Below are 14,251 nucleotides of genomic sequence, written 5' to 3'. Positions count from 1 at the left end.
TAATCAAACCTCAATATTGACAAATTCAGTATTTTAATATTGTGTTTAGATTCAAATGTATTGTCATCGTACAGCACAAGTACAGTACAACGGAAATAAGTGGCCATCTAAGGTAACAGTAAAGTGCATAACAATTTACAGTGTAACAAGTGATTAAATGGAATATAGACAATGAAAATCAGCATAGACAATAGCAAAAGGTAAATATTTGTATTTCTGGTTAGTCAGGGTAACAGTAGAATGTTATCTCTGTGGTGGCAGCTTGGTCTATAAAAGTGGAGCTGGGCTAACATTAGCTGACTTGACTGGTGGTGTCGCTGGTGGTATGTGTCCACTTGAAGATAAGTGTCAGCTTCCTCTGAACGCTTGCTACTGCTCACCCATTTCCTTGGGGACTGACCTTGCAGGGTACAGTTGGCACCCATTTTTGCTTATGCCTGTTTGAATTATTCTTTTTACATGAGTAATAATAATAATTTATTTATTTTGTATAGCGCTTTTCAATGACCCAAAGTCACTGACAATAGGCAAAAAACTAAGAAACAGATAAACATAGAACCACAGGGAAACGGGGAACAATATAAATACACAATAACATAAAACTACGAGTAACCGATAACAAATACAGGAGTGACAGACAAATATTTTAAAGCCCCAATATGTGTTTTTTTATGTGACAAATGACAATATCATGTGGAGTAAATTCACATACAATCATGACGAGCTTCTACAAACATTACCAACGTAAACAATGTACACAAATCCATTTAAAAACTTGTATTTAGATTCAGATTAAAATCGTTATTAGTCACGTCATTGTATAAATTTTATAGCACAGAAGAGTGAGATCCTTCTTGTCCCTGGTTCCTCGACCTGCAGCAGCAACACCAGTAACAAAACAGGAGTAATAACATCAAAATAGCATCAAAAACAATACTTATAAAATAAAATACAATGTACTTATCATACAATAATCACAGTATGGCGAAGTGGCAGCATAAACAATTATGCACACGATTAAATAGCACTAAAATTCACAGTCTGTATATAATGGGGGGGCAACAGTGGCTCAGGGGGTAGAGCGGTCGCCTGGTAGTCGAAAAGGTTCCCGGTTTGATTCCAGCAAAGTGTCCTTGAGCAACCTTTGCACCTTGCACGGCTGCCTCTGCCGTCGGGTGTGTGATTGTGTGGGTTGTAAAGTTGTAAAGCGCTTTGGATAAAAACTCTATATAAATGTAGTCCATTTACCATTTAATGCGTGCAAAGTAGCAGCCGAAACCTTGTATGTCTAGTCCTCGTATTTCCGGCTTAGTCGGTCGGCCGGAGAATAAAAAAACACGTCTCCGTTCCTCATTCTTATTTCTGGTGGTGCGGTTACCCGTTTGTTTATGTTGGGATCCCTGATTGGGCCTGTAGAGTGACTACAGCCGGGACATCATGACAGGCCAATGAAAACACAAATATCTTCTGTTTTGTTGCACAAAAGCGATGTGGTTCGGACCGAGGAGACTTGAGGAGCAGGAGACGAGTGTTTCCCCACCATCTCACTAATCTGTCTCATGTATCTCTGTTCTATCATAACTTGTGACTCGCGTAAAGCATTCAGCGACGGCGTTCTTTCAAAGCAATAAGAGAGAATGCGGGAATGCACTAGGAAAGAATCCTGGAAATGTATAATATCATTATGTACTTTATGTAGCCATCATTATTCATTCTGTAATGACCTTTTCCCTGGCTGCCAAAATAATGGGGTTCTTTGTGTGTGCGTGTGCGTGCGTGTGTGTGTTTTCGCTGACACAGTATGTCAACAAGATTCAGATGATCTTTGACGCCAAGCGAGGGAGGAAGCGGGTGAAGACCCAGGGAGGCTCAGCGAGAGGTATGACACACACACACGCACACGCACGCACGCACGCACGCGCACACACACACACACACACACACACACACACACACACACACACACACACACACACACACACACACACACACACACACTAATTCACACCTTACACACATCAGCTTGCAATAAGATTAACTCAAGCCTGCCTGTGGAAATCCCCTGCTTTTGATGATACCCACAAGGCCTGCTACAGTACGGCCAGCCACCAGTTATCAAACAAAGAGAGCGACTGTCTGCGTCCGATTGCGCCGTCTCATCCGTCTTTTTTTCCCCTCCTTCCTCTACCCCTCCCTGAATCTCTTCCTCCTCTAATTCTGTCTGTCCACAGAGGAGACCAGCGGGACAGAGAGCGATCCTGAGGATGGCACTAAAGGTACCACTGGCGGGTTGATCTGTGGTTCTGTCCCTGGCTATGAGACGGCTCTATGGATGTGTGGACCTGTGTAGCTCAGCGGGTGGAGCACCAACACTGCCAGGGTCAGGGGTTCCATTCCCTCTGTGTAGCTCAATGGATAGATCTCAATATCTGTCTCAATATCTCAATATCTGTAGAGCGATTACTTTGATCTTTAACGTTATGTGGCTACATTGAACCAGTGTGTCTGTCCATCTATGTCTATTTTTTTTACATTTTCAATGACTAGTATCCATTTGTTGGACAGATAGAGTTGATGGTAGGTTCTAATAAAAAAATAAACCAACCATTTTCTATCTGACGGATCAATGTAGCTGCTGCCTTGCATCGCACAAACATACTTTTGCTGGTCTGGATTGATTGATTGATTGAAAACTTTATTAACAGATTGCAGAATGGGTACAGTACAGCTCAATACATACAATTGTTAAGGGGATGCAGACCAGAGAAAGACTTTCATCTTGTTTACATCAGGGTCCCCCATTTTCAATTCATCATAACATATATGACATACACAACATACAGATAGACAGTACTGCTACATCTATACATTTATGACATACCAGATTTGCAAATACAGTACTGTTTGTGATACAAAAAGAGAGTACCGGTATATACATTTGACATAGAAACTGTACATTGGAGGAGGTTGGGTAGGTGGGGTGGGGGGACTGTACATTGGAGGTGGTTGGGTGGGTGGGGTGGGGGGGTTGGGTAGGAGGGGTGGGTGGGTGGGGGAAACTGTACAAGCAAAACTGTACATTGGAATATTGACGAAACCATACTTGGTTCCAAGAGGAGGGTCTTGTGTATTCTTAGGTTAGGTAATTTACTGTACATTGGAGGGGGTTGGGTTAGGACATTTACAGGGGCCAGTTTCGAATTGCAATCTCCCGTAGGTGTTCTTTGAGAGTGGTTTTGAAAGTGGGTAGTGATTCACATTCCTTTACAGCTTTGGGTAGGGCGTTCCACATTGATGTGGCATAATTGCGAAACGTGTTTAGTCCCTTGTTTGAGCCGAATCTGGGTTTAACATGATTTGTGGAGCTCCCTCTGGTGTTGTGATCGTGGTATTCACTGACCTTTGGGAAGTATTTTGACATGTACATAGGTACCTTAGTCGTATAGTGTATCTTGTAGACCAGGCCCATTGCAAGTTGCTGTACTCTGTCGTCTACTCTAAGCCATCCTAGGTAGTCAAAGTGGGCAGGGGTGAGGTGGGTTCTAGGAGTAAGGTCAAGCAGTAGTCTGACAAGTTTGTTTTGAGATGTTTGTAATTTTGTTTGTAGCGCCTTTGAGGTGCTTTGGTACCATGAGGTGCACGCATAGTCGTAGTACCGTTGAATGAGCGCTCCTGCCAGAGTCTTCAGGGTATTCTTGTTTACCAGAGAGGAGATCCGGTACAAGAATCGAGTTCGTTGGTTGACTTTTTTTTATTACATTGGATGCCATTTTGTCACAGGAAAGATTTGCCTCCTAGGTATGTAATTTCATCTTTCCTTGTGACAATATTGTCACCCACTGTAACTGAGAAACTGCATCCAGCTCACTGATAGACTATCAAAACCAATTGCTTTTAGCTTATCAATCAGAATGGTGTGATTGACAGTGTCGACTGGACTGGTCCTTTGAGCTCCTCCAGTCGTGCTGCTGCAGGGTTTAAATCTGAAAGATTTCCAAATCCTCTGCCATCGTTGTGTAACCGTCATCGTCATGTCGCCTCTAGTGCCTTCTTTCTCCTTCATGTGAAGTTAAATCTACTCTCAAAGTGAAAGTGAAACATAAGCTACCTCAGCCTACCTGTATAAAATAGCTCTGCTGTCAAGTTTATAATGCTGTCGGGCTAAGTATTGATAACACCCTTAGTAGGCTATTTGACAATTACATTTTTATTTGATGAATGTAGGCACTGATATGTGAAAATTAACTACCGGTAAATGGTTTTTATTTCTATAAAAAAAGATTTTTTTATTAAAAATACACACCAGTGGGCAAGTAATGTGCTCGGTGGAGGCCTGACCACGAGTTATAACACACAGGCGTATTATGCCTGTGAAAAGGTAAACATCATAAAGTCATTGTACATAGCTCCTTGCCATAACCTCCCACTGCGTTGATTGGCTCCCCAGCCGGCTCCAGGCGCTCGGTGTACATCCAGTCCACGTTGAAGCGGCGGCCGGGCTACCGCACCCTGGAGAGAGACCTGATCCAACTGCAACTGCAGAAGCAGCAGCTCTTCCAGCTGTTCGTGGTGGTGTCTCTGAGAAAGAGCTCCCCGGGAAACACCTACTCCCCAGAGATCACACAACAGTTCCCCAAGATGGTGAGAGGCCAGTGCCCCCCCCCCTTTTCTCTCTCTCCTTTCTCTTTATCTCTCCTAGCCAGAAGGAAATTGTACTTCATATTCATAATTCTCTGTGGAATTAATACTAAAAGTCCCTGTGCCCTAAGGATGAGGATAAGTGTTGTATTTTAGTGTGCAAAGTAGGTACAGGTGTTAGGTCCAGACTTAATTTAATTGTGTTTGACTTCAGTGGAGAGGAACCCCTTTTTTAAGCAGTATTTCACTCATTTTGTAAAGATTAAAGCAATCAGATTAAAATAAAATGAAGGATTTTCTTATGAAGGTGAATGTTATCATCTTTTAACATTTTAATACATGCTGCACAATGTGTTCTAGGACATCTTGGGCACATAAGAAGATGTGCGTCATGAGTGGATTATTGTAGTTATAGTACATAAGGAATATGATCTGACTTTGTTTGAACTATTTACTACAAGGCTAAGTTTCCCCTGAGTAATTGTATTGTGGATGACTACAGGGACTGAAAGGCCCAATCAGTGATCCAAATGTAAACAAATGAGTAGCCCCACCAACAGAAGATCAGAAATAGGAGACATTTGACTCTTGATACACAGACTGGTAGACAACAGAGAAATATGAGTCTTAAACTGTATTTGCTGCATTTTGTTTGTTTACATTGGTTGTAAACATTGGAATAAAACAGACCTATATTTAGATGTATGGTGGAGAGTTCCAAATAGCACATTTTCCCTCTCCAAAACAAATTATTTTAGAATGTATACGAAAACAACCCATCGTTTATATGGTCAAACAATTCCGGATAGGGCCTTTTTAAGCTGCATTGTAACAAGAGAAACTCCTACTTTAACAGAATGTCATACATGTATTGTCCTTACGATGCCTCACAGTGCAAAGCTCTTGTAATAGATATTAAACGGAGCCCCCCTCCTCTCCCCCTTCTCTCCCTCTCCTCTCCCCCTCCTCTCCAGTTCGAGAAGTCGTCCCGCCACACCAGAGAGGCAGAGGACCGTCTGAAGGCCATCCCCAAGTTCTGCTTCCCCGACCCCCAGGAGTGGAGGCCCTCGGCGGACACGCCAAGGTCAGCATGAAACAACTCCCAGCCCTAACAGTCAACGTAGCGGTAAGCGGCTGGCTTTATCCAGACGGATACACGAATAAGTCCACACACCAGCACAAAGACGATGACTCTGACGACGGGAACACCGTGGTGAGAGCGAGCCACTGCAATGAAGTTCTCGGGGAGTTTCCCCATCGGTCAGTCTTTTTGGTCGGGTAATCTTGGGTTTTTGGTCTCTCCACATCTGCTTTTTGTTTTGGTCACAGCTTTGGGACCATTTCTTGGTTCAAGCGCGAGCTGTGACACTGAACCGTTGAAGAATTAATTGATTTTGATGAAGGCACTGGTTCTAAACATAAGCCAGATGTTTTTAGGGAAGCTTGGCGACAATATAAAAATGTTCTCCCCTCCTGCATTGGTAGTGATGTTGGTACTGTGGTCGTCTCCCGCTGTTGAGTGACTCGAGGGGAAACGCTGGTGTATTTGTGACTGCGTGGGTTTGAATCCCGGATCAAGTGTCACTGACATGTCCTTCTAGATACTTTAAGCCCAGTGTGAAGCGGTCATTTGAAGCACAGTCACCTGCAGTCCAACAGAATAAAGTAAACAAACAAGTCACTGATTACTAAAATGAACGTGTCCACCTTTCAGTTCTCCCAGAGACCAAAGAGCCTAGAAGGGATCGGACCCCGCGGTTGAACCGATATGTGCCCTCTACCTAATCTGTGGTTGTTTCAATCTTGTGTTTATAGCGAGACCTTCTCTTTTGTACTAACGGGAGAGGATGGCAGCCGTTGGTTCTGCTACTGTCGCAAGATTCTGGTGAGTGCCTACGTTTGTGTGTGTGTGTGTGTGTGTATATGTGCAAGGGTGGAAAGTAACTGATTACATTGATTCTTGTTACTGTAATCGAGTAGCTTTTTTGTGTAATTGTACTGGAAATTTTACTTTTACTCAAGTATTTTAAATTGCATTCATTACAAAGTAAAAATGTGTAGGCTTTCCATACGCTTTTACGCCAGTCGATAAATTGCAGCATGTCAATCTGGTCAAATAGCAGTGAGGAGATGAAAAAGCTGGTCCTAAATCAAGCTATCCATCAGTACATTGAACACTGATCTCTACACACACAAGCACACATGGACACACACACCACACATCTGCACTCTCTCACACACAAACACACCACAGGTCACTTTAATCACATGAGAAGAGGTCACTTTAAAGGAAAGGAAAAAGGTCACTTTAAAGGAAAAAAACAAAACATAACTGGATGTTTTTGTATAGTATAGTTAGGATAGCATAGTGACATAGGGCAGAACTGTATAGAAAGTGTACATAGGACTTGTATTTTATCTTTATTGTTATCATGTCTATTTTATTTCTATTATATTTTATTCTATTATTATTATTTGTATTTTTTGCACAATCGAAGCGGGTATGGCCACCTTCATTTCACTATATGTCTTGTGTATGTATGTGATGAATAAACCTCTTGAATCAGTGTAAAGACATGGAGATGGACGAGCCACGAAGCAAAGAGCTAAATCCTACTGAATTCCCATCAACTCGGATGAAGCTGAATATAGATTGTAAAAAATTATGTGATGGGGAGCTCCAGTAGCTCACCGCGTATCTCGGCGCTATTTCGGCGTCGGGGACAACCGTGCTCGTCACGGATCTGGGGTACACGAGTTCGATTCCCGGACCTGCCGTATTTTCTCAGAGTGTCTTCCCCTACTCTACATCCTATTCAACCTGTTTCTGTCGGTCATGCTTGACCAGAAAAAGCGATAAACGCTAAAAAATGAAGTTAAAAAAAAAAATAAAAAAAAATTATGTGATTCCCTGGCCACATCGCACTGAAACATTAGTGAATAACAGGGCTAGGCATTTTATTTTTGTTACCCCCCTCAGATCAAATAACCCCGTTTCAGAGTCAAATCAAAAAGTTAAATGTAACCTGGTCTATTTTATGATGTCCAGCACGGGTTATAACGCCATAACATGTGCAAATACCAACAGTGCTTCATAGAGCGTAAACAATAATATTATTGTCTTATAATAATAAATAAATCCAGATGTTTTAAAATGTTTAAAGATCAACATTATCTGGCCATCCTCAGTAGATATTATCAAACTCCTCTGACCTCATCTGGTCTTTCCAAAGACCCAAGAGATGGGACAGTAATATATATATTATGGAAAAGGCTCCCTCTTGTCTAGTATATTACACTCTCATACTAAACACGTAAAGGTACTGAAATCTGGTGCCGATTTATCTAGCGTGAAACGGTACTCTGTTGTACCGATGTAATTTGGTCACTACCCTTTCAAGTACAGAGTCTGGTACCCAACCCTAGATATTACTTGTAGTAAACTTGCCCTACAGCAACTAGGCGCACCACAGGCACATCACACCCAGGCTTCCAGCATCTTTAGCCTCAAGCAGCCACATGCTCACAGGAGCCTTAAGTTTGTTTGCAACAATCGTAGCCTAGAATCTACTGCTCACTCCAGAGTCAGCTTTTCTCAGCATGTCCAACTATTGGACAACATGCCTATAGGCTAATCATAACCATCCACTCTGTGAATGTTGACACTTTCTGTGGAATTAATCCAAACTAAATGTTTTTGGGCACAGAAGCTGCCACTAATGCCTCCCTAACGTGGTCACGTTGAATCTTGCGTTTATGCACTTTATTTAGCAAAGATCTATTTAATTAAAAGTAACCAAATCTGAACTTTATATATCCCAAAAGAAATGCAAGTTTAGGGCGGCTACGTGGCGTAGTGGGCAAGGCGCTCGCAACGAATGCGGAGACGCTGGGCTCGCCTGTTCGAGCCCAGCGCTCCACATTGCTTTCAGTTTAGCTGGTCGTTCATACTAATACACATTGGCCGTATTAGGGGGTGGGAAACTGATGGGTGGGGATCGGGCGTTGTGGACAGCGACTCCTACAGGTCGGTTGGTGTGCCTGCGCAGTAGAATCAAGAAGTGTCGGGGGCAGCGTGAGCCTCCCACTCGTTACTCCTCGCCACTGAGAGATCGAGCTGCGCAGGTGAAAAGATGCGACTGCTGTTACCTCAAGTACCGGAGGGGACTTGTGCTATGTATGACTTAGTCCACATTGCAGCCGGCTTGTGGGAGGCAAGAAACAGCGTTCGTGACAGGGGAGGGTTGAATTGGATGATATGAAATTGGGATGGGAGAAAAATATAGAAAATGGGAGAAAAAGTGGATAAAAAAAAAGAAATGCATGTTTAACAACCTCTCTGCCCCCAAACATTAAAAAAGTAACACAGTAACTTTTACTCTTTACTTTCAGTTTTTTCTTCCCTTTTTCCTTTTTATTTACAGTATCTGCAAGTGGGTTTCTTCACCAGTAATTTTACTTTATATATATTATTTTTGTACTTTTCCCAAACCTGTTTGTGTGTGTGTGTGTGTGTGTGTGTGTGTGTGTGTGTGTGTGTGTGTGTGTGTGTGTGTGTGTGTGTGTGTGTGTGTGTGTGTGTGTGTGTGTGTAGGTGTGTGTGTGTGTGTGTGTGTGTGTGTGTGTGTGTGTGTGCACGCAAGATGACATGGCTGCCAAGTGCTTACTCAGCATCTCAGAGGACCAGTCCTTGTGAATCACAGACCATAAAAGCCCCTCTAAATCGATGACGGAGAGCTAAAGGAATTCCATCATTCGCTCCTCCGATGTCAGAACCCTCCTCCTCCTCCTCTGTTGGAGAACAAGATGTTAGCCAGAGCCTCTTGTTGCACAACCCTGGCAGAACAGAGGCTGAGCTGCGTTCCCCTTGTTTGGCTTCTTTCTGGCTTCGTAGACGTGGATTGAGAAGAATCATTAGATGTAATTCTTTCTCCAAAATCCTGTTCCTTGTGGGACTAAACTAAACCATGCGAGAGCAGCCCTCATATTTCATTGTCCTGATTACTCTTAACGTTATTAGTTGGTCATACTAGTACATTAAAGGTAGAATCTGTAATGCTGCAACTTCTATGCAAAAGAGCGCTGCTTGGTGTTGCACTTTGTTTACATTTCTTCTTGTTTTGTTTTGGTCTGGAGTTTAGTAACATAGTGTACTGTGAATTTCTCCAGACCTCACTTGGCAGACCCTGAGGTGTGGCCAGCAATAGCAACCCCATTCCCACTCAACTCCAATCCGCACATCAGACCAAAATATATTTTTTTAACAAAGTGCAATCCCAAGCAGGGCTTTTTTTTATTTTACATTTTTTGATTTGAAGTCTTTATTTTGCTAGCCATACCACTGAAGAAGGACATTAGTCCGAAACATGTCTGCTTTGATTCAGGCTGCCAATTAAAAAAACATTGAACCTGTGAGTGCTGGTCCGGCTATCCTGCTTTGTTATACTAAGTCTTTATTTCGAACATGCAATGAATACAACAAACAATAACAAAAAAAAGAAAAACAACTCAATCTGCATGTTCGAAAAGGAGTAGGAAGAAGTATACACTTATTTAATCCTACCCCTTTTCCACTACTCAAATGAGTGTACTATTTTAAACATAAAAAAGAAAAGAAAAAAAAATATATATATATATGCAAAACAAAAAACAAAAACTATATATGTATAAAATAAAATAGAAAACAAAATAAAAATGTAAACACCCGTGAATATCAAGTCCCTTCCTCATCCCTGTACCTTGTGAACATAATTTCCTTATACATCAGTTTGAATTGTCTCATGTTTGGACATTGCTTTAGCACCACATTTAGACTGTTCCACAGTTTCACTCCACATATTGAGATGCAATGTTTTCTCATGGTAGTGTGTACGTTTAGCACCTTTAAATTGTGTTCTCCCCTCAGATTATAACCCCCCTCCCTATCAAAGAACAATTCTTGAATTCTTTTGCCTAGAGGTTGCTGTTTGACAGCATTACAGATTCTACCTTTTAAGGTTATGCATTATTATTCACAGCACAAGGGATAATGACATATCCTATCCATATCAATGTATTGATACATTGTAATATTCATCCAATTTCTGCTGGACCTGCAGAGCTACATTATCAGTGAGTCAGTGCTGTGGACTGGGACTTAGGGAGCATTAATACAACATACAAGTATAGTAGGAAACCTAGTCTGATAGGATTAAATGAGTGTTGATTTCTGCTTCGTGACCACTTAAACCCTGTACTATTGTCTTGTAGCCCAGTGGGAAAGGGAAGAGGCTTCCTGAGGTCCACTGTATCGTCAGCAGACTCGGCTGTTTCAACCTGTTCGCAAAGGTAACGCAACCAGTTATCAACCAGTGTAATTTCTAACACAACCGGTTAACAAACGTGTTTGAATTGACATCATGTATCAAGGGGTCACGATCTTTCTTCTCCTGTTCCTGCATGCAGGGAACTGTTCCGTCAAACAATAATAGAATGGCAGTGAGATCCACTGGTAATCCTCCTTGCAGCGTTGAAACGCCACGTAAAGCCTTATTGTTTACTGAGGTGGAGTCCAACCTAACAAGGAAATAATCCTTAGTAATCAATGGGTGTGCTTTTGTGTTCCACCCATTTTTCCAGTCGGCTAGAGACGTATCAGTAGGTGTGGAATTGACACAGACAAAAGGTGTATTCATATGCAACGCTGCCTGTACAGTAGGTTTATATGTCTGCCTCGCATAACTCACAACACTAGTGCGACACACATTGTCATAGATGCAAAGCTAACTTGTCTTACTGGTATGGTAAATAAATGGTAAATGGCTGCATTTATATAGCGCTTTTATCCAAAGCGCTTTACAATTTGTTCCTCACATTTTACCCGTTTCACTCACACATTCACACACCGATAGCAGAGGCAACCATGCAAGGTGCCAACCTGCTCACCAGGAGCAATTAGGGGTTAAGTGTCTTGCTCAAGGACACATCGACAAGCTGCCTGGGAGAAGTGGGAATCGAACCGGGAACCTCTGGATTACCAGACGACTGCTCTACCTCCTGAGCCACTGTCGCCTCTGTGCGATGCATGTGGGCCGCCATTAGGGGCAGTGCATAATAATAATAATAATAATAATAATAATAATAATAATAATAATAATAATAATAATAATAATAATAATAATAATAATAATAAACTTTATTTGTATAGCACCTTTCATACAGAAATTTCACCTTAAAGTGCTTCACAACCGAAAAGAAGACAGGCATAAAATGAGCACATAGTAAAAAGTGCAGACATATAAAATCACAGTTTTTCACATTAAGATCTAACATTGCAACATTGCACCTTGTTTATGGTATGATTCAGTTTTAAAAATAGACAATAAGAAAAAGAGTAAGATAGAATAGACAGAGTAAAATAGTGCAGTTTCAATTTCTTTACAGTGCAATAAAATTGTTCTGGATTACTGTTTAACGGTTTAAAGTCTTTACCTTATTTGTTTGGTATCCACAGTTTAACCTCCCACTCAGGGCAAACCTAGAGGTGCTCATCATCTAAAAAATAAAAGATTGACTATTGGTGGTTGGACAGATTGGACCTCATGATCAACTATCTTCGTAACTAACTAAGTAGTTTGTAAAAACAAAGTTATGAAAGATAACTTTCCGGATGCCTGAACGCGTAAATAGGTGTTCGTAAATGGCCAAAGTGTTCTCAGCTGCGCTCCCCTGAATGAAGAACATCACTCATTCTTAACCTCTTAACTCATTCCCCACCAACAACGAGTTTACTCGTTATTGGGAGCCGACACTTGGACGCCAACAACGAGTATACTCGTTATTTGATCGTTTTTCCTTTTTTTTTATATTTGTATTCATTATGTATTATATAAGAATTTGTTCTTAATTGCTTGCCTGGATAAATAAAGGTTAAATACAATTAAAAGGGACCTTGGTGTTACCATAGGGAATGAGTCTGAGATCGCCAAAGTACAATACCGGCCGCTAGACGGCGGTATCGAGCACCCTTTGTAACCTTGTATCTTGGCCTGTGTAATGGCCAAATGTCTCCGGTCTCACTTTTTCTTGTCGGCCGAGTGGAGCGGTTCTCCCGGTTCCATTGAAGCGCGTCAAATATCCCCAATCCATATGTTGTGGTGGGTTATGCCGTGGACCAAATGGACATCGGATGTACTAGATGGCGATCAAACTATTGGAATATTATTTTTGGAATACTCCCCATCACAGGTAAGGACTATCTGACGTACATTTTAGCTTGGTCCTGCAATGCTTTTATACCGATCGGGCTGATAAGCGTTTTTAGTGTTCAATACGAATGCCGTTACTGACAATCAAATAATCAGAAACATTCATGCATTCATGATGAAACATAATACCTATGACTATGTGATTTGGGAATAGTAGCGTGTACAGGCAAGAAACGGCAACGTCTATAGTAGAATTGATGTATAAGGCTATAAGTCAGCATTTCGGGAATTACCCCAGACTGCTCTAAAACCATACTTATATTCACCACGGTATAACATGGAAACGCATGGATGGAAAAAATTATTCTTTTTCACATATTGAACGATAGATGGGTGATGTCAAATGGGCCATAGTATTGTATCCATAGCTATAATATAGAATATAGTTATAGCTCTACAAACAAGGTGAGGCACTCCTATCTTTTAGGGCGTGGCAGTGCTATGCAGGCTCCGGCTAATTCCTGGCGGTCAATGAGTTAAGCCCTAGCCATATTTTCAGAAAAATCACCTAAAAGTACATACCAAAGTAAATGGAAAATTGATCCACTTCTACAAGGTCCATTTGCATGTTCTTGGTATCTAGGGACATCTATGGACCTCAGGGAATGTATTCTCAGTGTCAGATATATTATGTCTGTTACTATGCTTGAGTAAATTGTAATGAACCAATTTAATGTTTTTCCATCTTTGACAGTGAATAACACCATGCTAACATTGACCAGACGTGAGAAATTGCCACTGATCTCATTCAGCACCTTCTTGAGAGCAAGTGTACTAATAATCTAAGCAAATGATTAAAGGGCAGATGATTTTGCCATCCGGACACATGCAATTTTAAATATGAATATAGAATATCAGGCCTATAAATTACCTTATTATGGCCAAGTCATACATCTATGGATCGGGCCAAATCAACTCTTTCCAATGGCAGAGTTAAATCTGGATTTAGTACCATCAGGCGCCCATTACAGGGCAGCAAAGACCGTGAATGAAATCTACTGTAAGTGCAGTTACTTTTGTATAATGTCCATAGCTCTGCCATTTTTCACCAGATTGCGATGTTTTTTTTTTCTAGACATTCACAGAAAGGTAAAGAAACAATATACGTTGTATTTTATGGCAATAACGGCTCCAGCTTCGACAGTGGCTGGTGTGAGCTGGGTAGTGTAGTTTTATGAAATTTCGACTTCCATCGAAAGCCCTGGGTGTATAATATATTGTCATTATACAGCACAAGTACATTGCAATGAAAATAAATTTAGCATCTAACCAGAGTACAAATGTAAAGTGCAAAGGTGATTAAACTGGGTATAAAATACTACTGAGTAATAGTGCTCATGTATGTACAGAGTTGTAGTATTAAGATA

At 41.3% G+C, this 14,251-nt stretch overlaps 1 protein-coding gene across 3 annotated transcripts in view; it reads left to right on the top strand.

Moving 5' to 3' along the window:
• dennd2c (DENN/MADD domain containing 2C) overlaps positions 1-14,251 on the top strand; it is a 78,668-nt gene that overhangs the window by 23,852 nt on the left and 40,565 nt on the right. For 2 of the 3 annotated variants that reach the window (XM_084333334.1, XM_084333333.1), the window contains exons 6-11: positions 1,801-1,879; positions 2,232-2,276; positions 4,448-4,641; positions 5,613-5,722; positions 6,454-6,523; positions 10,888-10,965. In XM_084333334.1, the coding sequence (XP_084189460.1) occupies positions 1,801-1,879; positions 2,232-2,276; positions 4,448-4,641; positions 5,613-5,722; positions 6,454-6,523; positions 10,888-10,965 (576 nt within the window). The remainder of the gene's footprint in view (positions 1-1,800; positions 1,880-2,231; positions 2,277-4,447; positions 4,642-5,612; positions 5,723-6,453; positions 6,524-10,887; positions 10,966-14,251) is intronic. The other variant, XM_084333335.1, reaches the window with a different exon arrangement.

This window comes from Notolepis coatsorum (genome assembly GCF_963971535.1).
Source record: "Notolepis coatsorum genome assembly, chromosome: 17".
In the NCBI taxonomy this organism is placed as follows: Eukaryota; Metazoa; Chordata; class Actinopteri; order Aulopiformes; family Paralepididae; genus Notolepis; species Notolepis coatsorum.
The sequence above is the reverse complement of the archived record's forward strand: the minus strand, read 5'-3'. Positions and strand labels throughout refer to the sequence as shown.